Source organism: Schistocerca nitens, chromosome 6, assembly GCF_023898315.1.
Source record: "Schistocerca nitens isolate TAMUIC-IGC-003100 chromosome 6, iqSchNite1.1, whole genome shotgun sequence".
Taxonomy (NCBI): domain Eukaryota; kingdom Metazoa; phylum Arthropoda; class Insecta; order Orthoptera; family Acrididae; genus Schistocerca; species Schistocerca nitens.
Window position 1 is genome coordinate 149,598,411 of NC_064619.1, and position 15,593 is coordinate 149,614,003.

A 15,593-nucleotide genomic window follows, 5' to 3' on the forward strand; every position below is an offset into this window, starting at 1 on the left:
GACAGACATTGGTTAGTCTTCAGTAGAAATTATGAATTGAATAATTGTGTATGGACAGAGACTGCATGCCTACAGATTTAACTGAAAACAATATTTTTTTAAAAGCTACATATTTAAAGCTGTTTACAAAACAACCCTATCCACTTCAAAATACTCTCCGTTACAACAAATATATTTGTCCCACCGATGCTTCCACTGTTCGAAACATTTTTTGTAGTCATCTTTAGAAATGGTTGACAGTTTCCCCTCTCGTTTTTTATTCACTTCTTCAATGTTGTCAAATCGGTGTCCTTTCATGCCCCTTTTCAAGTGTGGGAATAAGAAAAAGTTGCATGGAGTCAGGTCGGGCAAGTAAAGTGTGTGGGGCAGAAGAACCATGCCATTTTTAGCCAAAATATGTAACAGAGATGGCTGTGTGTGCAGGTGTGTTGTCATGGTGGAAGAACCAGTCTCCTGTTGGCCACAATTTGGGTTTTCTTTGACAAACACTATTGTGCAATCTTCTTAAAACTATCAAATAAAAGGTTTGATTGATGGGTCTGACCTGAGGAACAAACACTAAATCGACTATGCCCTTGGCATCGAAAAAGTAAATCATCATTTTACATTTGATTTGACTTGACAACATTTTTGGACAGGGTGATGATGTCTTCTATTAGCTAGACTGTTGCTTCGTCATTGGATTGTAACCACAGCACCATTACTCATCAACCAGTAATGACATCTGACACAAAATCTGGATCAGTTTCAGGCTGTCGTTTCAAGGCATGACATGTTTCAACTCAACGTTCCTTTTGATTGTCAGTCAGAACCTGAGGAACAAACTTGACAGAAACGCTTTTCATTCCCAAATCTTTTGTTAAAATTCATTGAACCAAGCTCCAAGATAACCCACTAATCTCTGATAATTGATCAACTGTCTATCGATAGTCTGTGAGCACAAGCTCTTAAATTTTTTCAATATACAAAGGGCGTTTAAAAAGTTTTGCACAGTCATCTCTAATTTTTTTATTTTTTGTAGGAGGAACATGAAATTTTTTGTAAACATACTTCAAACATTTAGCTATACATTGAGCCTACCCAATGTAGCCTCCATCAGCTGTGATGCATCTGGCCCAACGTTCTTTCCATGATGTAGATGCACTTTGGTAAAATTCTGGGGATTGACTTTTACACCATTGCTTGACACAGGACGGAAGGTCTTTCATACTATCAAATGTTTTACTGCCCAGGTGGGCCTTCAGACAACCAAAGAGATAAAAATCAGATGGAGCCAAGTCTGGACTGTAGGGAGGATGAGGAACAATTTTCCAACCCATTTTCCTGATTTTCTCCTGCGTCGTAAGTGCTGTATGGGGTTTGACACTGTCATGGTGTAGCCTGGTGAGCTGACCCTGAAGCTGGGGTCTGATGGCACGTTGCAGCTTGTTCAAGGACAAACAGTTACGGTCCCAGTTAATTGTGGAGCCAGGCTCCAAACAGTCAATGAAAATGACACCCCACTGATCCCAGAAGAAGGAGGCCATCACCTTTCAGCCTGCTGTTCGTGAAAGCCTCGGTTTCTTTTTCCAAGGGGAACCTGGATGACGCCACTCTGTGGATTGGGTTTTGCTCTCAGTTCGGACAAAAACAACCATGTTTCATCCAGGGTAATGACACCACTAAAACACTGTCTGCACTCTTCTGTAAAGGTCTTCATGAGACTCTTTGCACACATTCTTCTTCATCATCTTCATTTCTCTTGTCAATAATCTACGCACCCAACATGCACAGATTTTGCTGTACCCAAGTGAGTGTGCCAGTGATACCACACTACCCAATGACAAATGAGTCATTTCAGCAAGCTGTCATGTTATCACACATCTGTCATTTTGGATGATTTGATCAATGGTCTCCTTATTTACATCACTCACTGCCATCGATGGTCTACTGCATCGTGGATTGTCCAGTAGAGAGAAATAAACTTCTTTAAACACCTGCAATCACCACTGGATACTGCTGCGATCCACTGTGTCCTCTTCATAAACAGGGAGCTACTTCCTGAGAATCGATGTGGCAGAATCATCGTCGGTCTTGAAGAGGAACTCCATCACCAACCGTTGTCGCAAACTGACATCTACTTCATGGTCCATTATAGCTCACATGTAAATAAATGAAAATACTTTTATATGCCAACTTATAGCTAAATGTTCCAAGTATGTTAACAAAATATTTCATTCTCCTCCTGCAAAAAATATTAAAATTAGAGATGACTGTGCATAACTTTTTGAATGACCTTTGTATTTGTTTATTTAGGCAGCTGGTGGATGTCCAGAATGAGGTCTGTCATAAAATGGCATGTTGCCACTTTTACATTGAGCCAACCACTTGAACTTTAGTTTTTCCCATAGCAGCATTTTGGTAAGCTGTTTTCAATGTTAAAACAACTTCAACAGGATTTTTACCAAGCAGAAAACAAAATTTCACAGCTGCACGTTGTTCACTTAAACTTGCAATCATAAAAAACACTAACAAACCAGTGCTAGCATAAACGATCACTGGAGATGAACAGAACATGCCAGGTCAACAACACAGACCGCACTGAACTGTCAATGAGTTGCTCTATACACGTCTACCAGCAGGAAGGCGTACTACATAAGCTCTGCTCACAACAATGTCTATTCCAGTTTTTTTTTTTGGGGGGGGGGGGAGGGGGGGGGGGAAGCCTCATACTGTTAGTTTGGCAATGTTCTTCAAACAGTATCAAGACAAAAGATTTATTTTCTTCTGACTTTAGCTCCAAGAACATTATTTTGTTTGGGTTCATGAAACAGTAGTTAATGCAGGACAGATAGGCTAAACTTGCATTCTAAAACTGCTGTAACCAGTGTTACCAAAGTTCAGTGATATTTTTTACTATTCACTATTCTGTGTTACTTTTATTGTGTGTGTACTGTCCTAGAACCCATGCATACATCCTACCATGACACCTTTATTAGTCTTTCTCATTGGCAGCGAGATTTTCATCAAAGTGGATGCTGCCAGACCACAACAAAAGGAAATGAAGGTTTAACAACCTTCTGTAAGTGACTAAATTCAGCTCAGATTGGGAAAAACTTTTTGGGTAGGAAACTGGTCATGACACCCCCCCCCCCACCCCCTTCCCCACTTTTTCAGAAAAAGAAAAGGAAATTAAAAAGACAATATGGCATTTGCTTTAAACAGTTTAGGGATACCTTGGAAAACTGAAATCTGTGAACTGTCCATCAGAATGCTCCACCCTGCTCGGTGGGATGATCTCCATAATTATTAATGTAGATTTATACAGTTGAGCACAATCTGTTTTGATCGCATAAAACAATACTTTACATTCCGCATGTTTGCTTACTCTTTATTAAAATGTGTGGTGCAGTTTAAATTCACAGCAAATGTGAATTCCTTTAGTTTCCCATTTTTCATATGGTTATTACACAAATGCTAGTGGAAGTTTGGAGAAAGAGGGTCCCACAACAAAGCCAATTGAACTGAATACTACACCTTCCCATCTTTCTTTTCACTACAATAAATACGTCCTGACATATTATGCTTGCCCTATTACTATTTGAAGACTCACTGAACCACTGTGAGTGCTTCTTTGCACATTAAGGAAGGAAAAGAAGGAAGATTAGGGTTTAACATTCTGTCAACGACTTAAGCAATTTAGGGAAACAATGGAAAACCTACATTTGGATGGCCGGGTGGATTTGAACCGTTGTCCTCATGAATGCAAGTCCAATGTCTTACCACTGCACACATCACTAGATGCAGTGAAATCCGATTTTTGCACTTTTCAATGGAGTTAAAAAAATGGTGTAAACTGTGTGAAAATGTAAAAGGTGAGAAATCACATCATAGTTTATACATGATATACCCTGTCAGTCCAAGAAGTTTCAAGGCTACATTTAAAGAGAGAGAGAGAGAGAGAAAGATAGAGAGAGAGAGAGAGAGAGAGATGAAATAGTGGTTTTAAGGCTTCAGGTATTCTATGCACCCCCCCCCCTCCCCCCCCCCCACTAGAGTACAACAAACAAAAATTCATACAACCATGTGAAATTGTCAGGATAGTCTTCCTTGGGATATTGTTCAACTTGTGCATTGCATTGGCTTGAATTTCACTTATGTTATCAAAGTGTTGACTCTTCATGTGAGTTTCTGCAGTTTGTCATTTTGTAATAGGTTCATACTGACAATTACCTAATCTTGCTACCCAGTACGATTTTTGCCAGAAAAGATGTATCTGTATTTTGTAGTTCACTCACATCATGGCAGGTGTCCTAATGTTTTAACTTTTGTTTGTGAGTCAAGGTGTGTCAGACAAACTTTGTACATTTTCTATTCTTCTTCTTCAAAACATGCTGGAAAATGTCTTTAACACTTGATTTAGGGGCACCACTCCGCTGCTATTTGTGACAACAATGTTGACACACTACAGACACATATCCACTACTTAAATACTGCCTGCTCAGAGCTGACTGCTCGAATGCACATCCGTTGTTTACAGTTGTTAGTTCAAGCTGTTACTGTAGCTACTGTGCTGACGTCACTTATATACTAGGAATAAAATCAAGTCTCGATACTTTCTGGACAAATGATGTATGTACATAATATGCATCAAAATACTGTTGGAGAGTTGTTTATTACCTAACAGACATTTTCTGAATTTGGTACCACGTTTAGTTTCCAATGAGATATTCAACAACACTTTAGCACAACAAATCACACTACAAATGATGTGTTCTGGAGAGAGACAGATAGTAACAAACTGAGCCACGTTCATACTGTTTGTGAAGCTAAGGCACTGTATTTGACAGTGTTCTAATTTATACTTGCATACAATGAAAATATGCAGTTTAAGTGTTACACTGCATTATAGATCTCTCCCACCTAATGTGTCGGGAAAAGTGACATCGGCAGGTAGACAAAGTACCCGAACTTATCTGGCCATTTTAGATTTTATAATGAATAATGTGCAAATAACAGCAAAATGCTTTAAATATGGTGTGTGAATAGGTCAAGCTGTCACCACAGCCTTTATTACACATTTGTATTTGTTGGCTTCACAGGCTTGTAACCAAATTGTCACCTTCCCTTGACACAGACCTTGGACTACGCTACAATTCAGTCTGTCACTACAACAAAGATTTCACAGTGGGAGGGTTTCACACTTTAGTCTTTTAAGCTCACACGTTATGAAACATTAATAAGCCATTTTATTTATAATAAAGATATTTAATTTGGATGGTGTTGCATAAATGTGACTTAATGAACAAATAGATACATCTGTTCATACTTCTTAACAAAAATATCCAAAATTGTAGGTTGTTTTAATTTTTTGGTGAATTTTTTTCAATATGGGTTACCAGTTCATAAACACAATAAAAAGATTTGACAGATATATCTGCAGTAGGAATATAATTTTTACTGTCTTCATTGCTGCATTTACAACTGCAATATAAGGAACTAAGTCGCAGTCATTATCATTATCACTTCTTGCACTGTCATTGTTTTCCTGTGTATGAATGTCAATTAGATCTTCAACATATATGTTTTCAACAGAGACAGCAAGTCGTCAACGTGCAGGAAACCTTTTAGTGGATGCTCCAATTGCATCTTCTCACACGATGAAGCAAGAAGGCTTTCAGTGTAATCGTGGTTGCTGATCTGGTATGTTGGATGCATTTCCTTTTTCTGAATAAATCCCACTTTTAGAAAGCAGTGGAGATGGTGGACTCCTTAATCTATGTCCATGTGTTGGCAAAATAGTAGAAATCACCTAAAACTGACACTTTAAAGCAGGCTGGGTCTCTTCTAGCTTCCATCAAACTTGAGGCCTTCTGCACAATGGCTTTCCTGTAATAAGTTTTGAAGGCCCACATAATGCCTTATTCCAAGGGCTGCAATTTGCTCGTGCAATCTTGAGGCAGGAACTCTTAACTGCACATTGCAAAAATTTCTATTTTTTGGATGTGCAGGGCAACATTCCACTAACAGGAGAATTTTCTGTTATTCATTACCATTCTTGCATCAAGACTACAGCATTGCTTCTCAAGTAGTTCCAATGTCATCTACAGTTTGTTATTGGAACTGTAGTTCATGGGTAATGTTTCCACAATTTTAAAGCTCTGTGGCGTTTTTTATTTTGCAAACACAAAGGGTTTAATTTTTCCAAGTCATCACCGCTCCTGCCTAGCATTACTGCAAGCCTGCAAGGTGAACTTTACAGTGTTTCCCACCATGGTAATTTTTGGCTTTGGAGGAAAGAGTTTTGTTTGAATGGATGCTGAAAGGGAGAACAGTTTCACCTATGTTGAAGATGTCTTTCAGTTTATACTAAGTTCTTGTAATCTACCAGTCTGCCATTCACTAACAGTTGTTATGTTTACACTGTTTCCTTCACCACACACAGTTTTATTTAAAACCTTATACTGCTTCTTGTACCTAATGATCCAATTGTTAGTTGTGGAAAAGTCCTTGACTCCAAGCATAATGGCCACATTCAGCACATTTTCGTGCAATGCTACACCTTTCATGAGGGTGTTGGAAGCACATGCTGTCTCAAAGTAGTTCTTTATACGAGGGTCACTCCAAAAGAAATGCACACTATTTTTTTTTAAATCCATCTTTTATTTTACATGTTTGAAAGTTTCACAGTGTGTAGAAACATCCTTTAGGAACAATATTTTCATTTATCCACATAATTTCCATCCCTTTCAACTGCCTTAACCATCTTGGAACCAGCGCCTGTATACCCGCACAGTAAAATTCTGGAGCAACCTGTTGGAGCCACTGTTTGGCAGCATGCACAAGCGAGTCATCATCTTCAAACCTTGTTCCAAGAAAAGTGTCTTTCAGTTTCCCAAAGAGATGATAGTCACATGGAGCCAGGTCAGGACTGTAAGGCGGGTGTTTCAGTGTTGTCCATCAGAGTTTTGTGATCGCTTCCATAGTTTTCTGACTGACATGTGGCCATGCATTGTCGTGCAACAGCAAAACATCCTGCTTTTGCCGATGTGGTCGAACATGACTCAGTTGAGTTTCAAATTTCTTCAGTGTTGTCACATATACCTCAGAATTTATGGTGGTTCCATTTGGCATGATGTCCACAAGCAAGAGTCCTTCGGAATCGAAAAACACCGTAGCCATAACTTTTCCAGCAGAAGGCATGGTTTTGAATTTTTTTTTCTTGGATGAATTTGCATGATGCCACTCCATTGATTGCCTCTTCGTCTCTGGTGAAAAATGATGGAGCCATGTTTCATCACCTGTCACAATTCTTCCAAGAAATGCATCTCCACCATTCTCGTACTGTTCCAAAAGTTCACTCTATACCATTTTTCTTGTTTCTTTGTGAGCCACTGTCAACATCCTGGGAACCCACCTGGCACAAACCTTTTTTACCGCCAACACTTTCAGTATTCTGCAAACACTTCCTTCCCCTATCCCAACATAGCGTGACAATTCGTTCACTGTGATGCGTCTGTCAGCAGTCACCAATTCGTTAACTCCCTGCACATTGTCTGGAGTGTGTGCAGTACGAGGCCTGCCGCTGCGAGGACAATCCTCAATATTGCCGTGCCCGCTTTCATCACGTAACCTCCTAGCCCACCGACTAACTGTACTGCGATTGACAGCAGCATCTCCATAAACCTTTTTCAACCTCTTGTGGATGTTTCCCACTGTCTCGTTTTCACAGCACAGGAATTCTATGACAGCACATTGCTTCTGACGAATGTCAGGTGTAGCAGCCATCTTGAAGACATGCTGTGATGGCACCACTCACGGGAACAGGTTGAACTAAGTTTGAAAACATGCGGGAAGGATGTATCTACACACTGTAAAACTTTCACACATGCACAATGAAAACCATATTTTTACAAAAATAGTGTGCATTTTTTTTTTTGGAGTGACCCTCGTATTTCTTCCAGGTCCACATATTTAGAGTAACTGGCATATTTCATTTTTATTTTTTCTAACCAGGTTCACTGTTAATGATGCTCAACATAGATACAGGTATCCCTAAACATTGTGCAAATGCAACATGTGTTCTGTGTTAAACTATATCTCTTTTGGGGATTTATGATTTCTATTGCATCATCTCTTTCTTTTAGTAATACAAAGGGCAATCAAAAACTTTTGCACAATAGTCTCTAATTTTTTTGTATTTTTTGCAAGAGGAGAATGAATTTTTTTTGTGAACATACTTCAAACATTTAGCTGTAAGTTGTCGTATAAAAGTATTTTCTTTTATTTACAGGTGAGCCACAATGGACCATGAAATAGATGTCAAGTTGTGACAACGGTCGGTGATGGAGTTCCTCTTCAAGACCGACGATGATTCTGCCACATCGATTCTCAGGAAGTAGCTCCCTGTTTATGAGGACACAGTGGATCGCAGCAGTATCCAGTGGCGATTGCAGGTGTTTAAAGAAGTTTATTTCTCTCTACTGGACAATCCACGATGCAGTAGACCATCGATGGCAGTGAGTGATGTAAATAAGGAGTCCATTGATAAAAATCATCCAAAATGACAATGTGTGATAATACAACAGCTTGCTGAAATGACGCATTTGTCATTCGGTAGTGTGGTATCACTGGAATAGTCACTAGGGTACAGAAAAATCTGTGCATGTTGGGTGCCTAGATTACTGACAAGAGAAATGAAGACAATGAGGAAGAATGTGTGCTAGGGTCTAATGAAGACCTTTACTGAAGAGTGGAAACAGTGTTTCGATGGTGTCAATACCCAGGATGAAAAATTGTTGTTTTTGTCCGAACCTGAGAGCAAAATCAAATCCACGGAGTGGTGTCATCTGGTTTCCCCTCGGAACAAGAATCCGAGACTTTCACGAACAGCAGGTCGAAAGTTGATGACCTCCTCCTTCTGGGATAAGTGTGGTGTCATTTTCATTGACTGTTTGTAACCTGGCTCCACAATTAAATGGGACCATTACTGTTTGTCACTGGACAAGCTACAGCGTGCCATCAAGACCCACAGACCATAGCTTCAGGGTCAGTTCATCAGACTACAGCATGACAATTCCAAACCCCATACAGCCCTTATGATGCAGGAGAAAATCAGGAAAATGGGTTGGAAAATTGTTCCTCATCCTCCATACAGTCCAGACTTGACTCCATCTGATTTTTACCTCTTTGGTCATCCGAAGGCCCACCTGCACGGTAAAATATTTGATAGTGAGAAAGACTGTATTTCCTGTGTCAAGTGATGCTGTAAAAGTCAATCCCCAGAATTTTACCAAATTGCATTTATATCATGGAAAGAACGTTGGGCCAGAGGTGTCACAGCTGATGGAGGCTACATTGAGTAGGCTCAATGTATAGCTAAATGTTGAAAGTATGTTTACAAAAAATTTCATTCTCCTCCTGCAAAAAATAAAAACATTAGAGAGACTATGCAAAACTTTTTGAACACCCTCTGTGTTTTACATCCCAAAATTGAGGCCGAAAACACTAAACTTATAATTGAAATAAATGGCTAACAACAAAGCATTTTGATAACAGGTATGGTTATGATCAATGCTACACTGTACACACAATTAATGCTTTGGCATGGTGATTGATTGGAGTAGCTGTGTTGATTGAAATCAACCGATCTTGATCTGCAGAGACCTCTTTGTCGGCACAGCCAATGTAATCAACCTTAGCTACCAGATGATGTGAGTTCAATACATATATAAACCATAAATGAAACTATACTATTAGTTACAAATACTGAGAAGTGGATGTCCTCTGCATACAATTATAACAACAGAGCAAAGGTAACACTGAAACAATATGGCTACAATAATTTTAGCATATAATTTCTTGTATATTGCACAGTACTGAAGTTAAGGCTGGCAGTAACAACAAACAAGTTAATGTAGGCCTGAGGTCACACTCTCTTCTGACTTCTACTGTAACAGTTACTCCCATCAACACCAAGCTGAGCAGAGTTTGGCACCACCAAGAGAAAATCACTAATTCCGCAAATTGTTTTGACTTTTACTGATCCAGATTTAGTGCGCCCACACTCAAGAAAATTAACAATGTGTCACCTGTAAACACTGTTTTAAGGCAAACGTCATGTCAGCTTCATTTTATATGAATTATATCAGTTTTTTTCGCCACAAACAATTATCCATAAAATGTAAATTGTTTGAAAATTATAAGTACATTAATGGAAAAATTGGTGCAAATTAACATTGTGAACATTAAAGCTAGGTTATACTATAAGTAATAAGAGGTTAGACTACACACTACAGAAGCAGGACTCAAATCAACAGAATACAGGATGTCTGAGCAAGGGTGTAACAGGTGCCCCAGATGTTGTCCCCCAGCTCATAGTGAGTTTGAGTCACACTATCTTCCATCATCATATCTCATGAACATTGTTAAAGCTCACACGGAGCATATGGTAACAGAGGACAGAGTCCACTGACCTGTTTCCGGTTTAGAAACACTGGGTTTTGCCAAACAAAACGAAGCCATTACTAACTCAGTTCTCTGAGTAATACTCAATTTTATAATCCTGAGGGTTATGAGTTATGTAATGCTACAGGATTAAGCGTTCATATTCTGCTAGCAGTAAGTAACAAAGAGTAATAACATCACTCACAGTGAAATGGATAGAACTTTAGTTGAAAGCTGCACTCTTGTTTCTGACCAATGTTTCCTTATCTTTAAACAATCTGACAGTACAGAAAAACATTTTAAGTATACCAGAACAAGAATGAAATATGGACATTGTTTCAAGATTTACTGGTGTTGGGCCTAAATATCAGCACTTAGTGCTGCAAGTATCAGAAAAAGGTTTGGAAAATATATGAACTACATCTAGTTAATGTGTAAACATTGCCACTACATCCACTTCCAAAATCTGGAATCATATGGCATTTACTAAACTTATACAGCTATTTAATATACACTGTCCAACAAAAAAGTTAAGAAATTGATTTTATTCTTGGCGTGTAAGCAACATCATCAATGCAGTTGCAATGGCATTGGTTCGAATTAACGACTGTAAACAACAGATGTGCATGCAGCCAATCAGTTGTGAGCAGGTAATGTTAAGTAGTGGACGTGTGGCCGTAGTGTGTCAAAGTAGTTGTGTCACACATCACAATGGAGCACTTCATCTCTAAATCAACTGTTCAAGACATTCTCTAGAATGTTTGGAAAAAGAGAAAAATTGTGTTCAAAGTTTGACCTGCACATTTTGAATCCAGAATAAAACCAATGTGTAGACATTTGCTGTGACTTGATTTAAATGCAAAAGACTGATAATTATTTTGTGGAAAGAATCATTACAGGTAAAAATACTTGGTGTTAATAAATGCAAACCTACCACAAAATAAAGTGCAGAAACACACACAATGTGTCAATTCTCTGACAATATAACCAACATTCAAGCCAATGTGATGTGCAAACTGAATAGCATCTCAAAGAATGATTTTTCTGATAGTTCCACATCACTGTATGAATGTTACCGGCACTTTACTTACACAGGGAAAGATTATGTACAGCATCTCAAGCATTAAAATCACATCTTCACTTTTCTCTATTATTTATTAATACAGTCTTGAAAGTTTTTGGGCCTGGTAAGTTTGTATTGTCCAAGTTTTTCACAGCTGCAAACTGAACCTGTTTTATAGTACAAATGTACACATACTATATTTCACATCTATATAACTGCGTTCAAATTCTGCAAATGTCAGCTCTTTCTCTAAATGTCACTAGAATTACTGCAGATTTTCCAATAAATATTGTTATGCATCTTCAGCATTAGCAGACTGAACCAACTATCTTACATCATGCGTCCCACTTTTTTTGCATAGCAACAAAAAACAAATAACATTAATACACTACCTGATAAAAAAAGTGATGTACCCAGAAGACACAGGCAGACGTCATTGTAACTTTGTACTGCACACACTGTTGGTGGGTATGTAGGTTATTAGAATCAAAATTAAAATTCTCTATGGCAGGCAGAATGCCACCAAAGAGCACGAATGTTTTCCACGTTTAGTGTTGTTAGCAGGTCTAGTAGGGTCTATGAGGGATGCAAACAGCATCAGATACAGGGTGATCACTCTGAAAGACATGTAGATGCCATATAATTGTGTGGGACGAAGTTATCAGCACCTAACAGTACGAAAGGGGCCTCACTGTGAGTCTCGATCTGGCCGGGTGGTCAGATTGTACAATATAAAAGTTTGTGGCGCATTTAGATGTGACAGTAGCCAAACTTTGGACTGCACGGGAAGTTGAGGGCAGGCGTACTTGTCATCAAGGTTCTAGTCAATCACTTCTAACTACTGTAAGGGAGATTCACCGTAATGTGCATCTAGCACTCTGTAACACCTTCACAACAGTGCCTGCCGTCTGAGAACAAGTAGACTCCCTGCAACATTCTGTGTCATCCTGCACCATTGGTTGGAGATTAAAAGCAGATGGACTGAAGAACTACCATCTCATGCATAGGCTGCCACTGAACACCACAGCACAAATGGCTGTGTTTGCATTGGTGTTGTGGCCAGACAGCATGGACTGCCGACGAGTGGTGACTGACTGTCTTTAGTGATGAGAATTGCATTTCTGCACTACCCTGGACAATCACTGTCGTCGAGTACGGTTGCAACCTGGGGAGAGGTCCAAATCTTCTGGTGATTTGGAGAGAAATAGCAGTGTCACTCCTGGTGTCACGGTGCCTCAGAAGGATATACAACAGTTTTATGACATCCTGCCCAGCCAAATCAATGTACGCATTCAGGTCAGAGGGAGTGCAGTGTCATACTGCCACACTCTTTGCAAATTTGACCCAGTTATGTAATCTCTGGAATTACATCACATACGCTCTTCAAGCTGTGAAGTTTCGCTATTTCCTCCTCTCCATCTGGATGCTTCACTTTTTTTTGTCAGGGAGTGTATTTTACCAGTACTATGCGTACTAGGGTACGGCAACCACATTGCTGAGAGCATGATCACAAAGGTTGTAAGCATGTACACCCAATTTTGTGTGCATGCAACATACATTTTCTCCCAGACACACACTTCTATCTGAATGTGTGCTACAAAATAAAATAACCACAAAATAATAATTTTCTGCACACCATGCACCAACAGTACAATACTTCGCTACTTTTCTTTTCACAGGATCATGAACAGTGATGAACTATTAAGGAACAACAATACAATACTTTATATGACACACATTGTGCTTATTTTACTTGACAATATTAAACATATGCTGACAATCTGAAACACCTACAGTAATCTAATGAAATTATTACTCAAAATAACACTGAAGTACTTCTTTCAAGCTTGCAATTCGAGCAATATGCCAACAATACTATTGTTGTATGGTCGGTATGGAAGATATCATTTCAATTATTTGTTGTGTGTGATGAGCTTTTTTCATCTCTGGCAAAATACTGTTCACCATACAGAAGAGCATTTGAAGCAAGCAACTGAAAGAGAGGACTGCATCAAAACTTATTCAAGACAGGGTTAGTCAAGAAAGATTCTTTTAAGAAAGCAAGCACTGAATCTGTGGTGATCAACAACTATATAAATACTTTAATATGTTTAGATAAATGAAGGTCAAAATTCCAGAATATCCATGTATTAGTGTTATGTGCATTGACTTTCCTTCACCATAAAGTACAGATAGTGAAACCCCAGAACATTCACTGGACAGCATTTTTCTACAAATAAAACTACATAATCAACTACTACAACAGCAAGATTTTCTACAAAATACAGAAGTTATTATACATATGCAATTTTTACCATTTGTGATCCATATGCCACGTTAAGACTTTTGTCCTGCAATAAAAATGTAAAACAATTGAAAAAATAAAAATAGGGGTTCAAATTATTTCATTAAAAAAATTTGGTACAAGTTCAGACCATGTTCTATGTATTTACCATGCATGCGCGCATTGTGTTTAGCTCAGATAATGTACTAATAGTGATACTTTTCAGGCCTGTTGAATGTAACGGTACATGAGCATCAGAGCGATGTCACCACAAGGCAAAATGTTCAAAATCAAATATGGAGGAACCAATAAGGGTAACACAGATGAAAAATCTGCTTTGACATATACTGCATCATTGTTGTGTTTCTCATTTCTTTCTTTCTTTTTTTCTTCATTTGTTTAGAATGAAGTATTCTATTATCAGAGGTGACTGTATTATTATAGTTTACAACTAATAATAAAGTAGCCAACTCTTATTAGAAGTTAATAATGCACAAATTTTTTGAATAGAAGGTTGTGCACTATTAATATTTGCTACGAAACAGAAGTGCAACTGAATTAGAGGTAATTCATCCAATATACTGAAGGTTATTGGTGCATGTTTAAAACATGTAAATGTTCCGAGGCCGTAGACAGTTTAATGTAGGGACAAAAACTTCAGACAGCATAATGTATGGCCTACAATAGTAAAAAGTACTGAGAATACAGACTACCGTGCTCATTAATTAGGTGGTTTATAGCTGACAGAATCAGAATAAACAGATTTAATTTTGCTGTAACACAAAAAGAAAACTAGCACATTATAAAGCCAGAAAAATACCCTGCTCTTCCATAAACATAATACTTAAGAATGGTTTTCATGTTACTAGGCTTGTAGAGTGTTATAAACATTGCCCTGAAACATTTCACTGCAACAAATAAACCATAAGATGCTTTTGTTGCTTTGAGGAATTTTTCAAATGCAAATAATTCCATAAAATTGGTTTTCTCCAGTATCCCAATAAGTTGCAATTGTATTTGTTGTAGAATCACAGTATCAAAGAATCTTGAAATGACTTCAGTTCAACCACCAACGGCTTTATCAAAATAGCAAATGAATGGTAACTTCTCAATAAAATTGTTTTAAACAGCTGTAACACCAAAGCCAAATCTAATGCCAAACATAATGGTGTAGTGCATGAGAAATACTTGGTAAATGATCTGAACCTTTACCAAATAATTTGATTAAAATTTATAAAAGCTTTCCAAAAAAGAGAAGCACAAAATTTCATCAAACAACAAGAGAAATGATACACATTAATTATTAAGAAAACTACAGGAAATCACCCTGTAACTTATGCTTTGGTAATGTTAAACCAAATCCTCAGGTATTTGAAACACACCATTTCTTGTTTCCATGTCCTTCCCAACCACATTAACTTCCAAAAGGAAGAACCAATTCGTCTTCCATGAATCAATAAAATGCCTTTACATGCGGAAGGGGGTAATATACTCTAGACATCATTGATACAGTTGTTACTACTTCTGTGGAATCACCAAGAGTGATTACCAATACAAAGAAATTACTTCTGGTGTTTCACCTGCATGTTGGAAAATATTAACAAACAACTATTAGCTCCACTTTCTATGATGATACAACAAAAAGCGGCTTCCCCTGACAGGATATATTACAGACAAACAGGGAAGAGGAGAAAACAGAGGGGTACTTACGACGGTGGTGGAAATGGAGGATAAATTTAAAGTGATTTATGTTTCCACTTCCATCAGCATCCATTTACTATCACAATTACCCCACTATATATTATTACAAAAATTTGTAGG

General features: G+C 38.2%; 1 protein-coding gene across 2 annotated transcripts in view; it reads right to left on the reverse strand.

Moving 5' to 3' along the window:
- The window catches only part of LOC126263692 (CDK5 and ABL1 enzyme substrate 2), a 167,754-nt gene that overhangs the window by 54,083 nt on the left and 98,078 nt on the right, over positions 1-15,593 (reverse strand). Inside the window, exon 6 of one of the 2 annotated variants that reach the window (XM_049960817.1) lies at positions 13,804-13,839. The exons of the other annotated variant lie outside the window; for it this stretch is intronic. Coding sequence (XP_049816774.1) covers positions 13,804-13,839 — 36 coding nt within the window. The remainder of the gene's footprint in view (positions 1-13,803; positions 13,840-15,593) is intronic. 2 annotated transcript variants of the gene reach the window in all.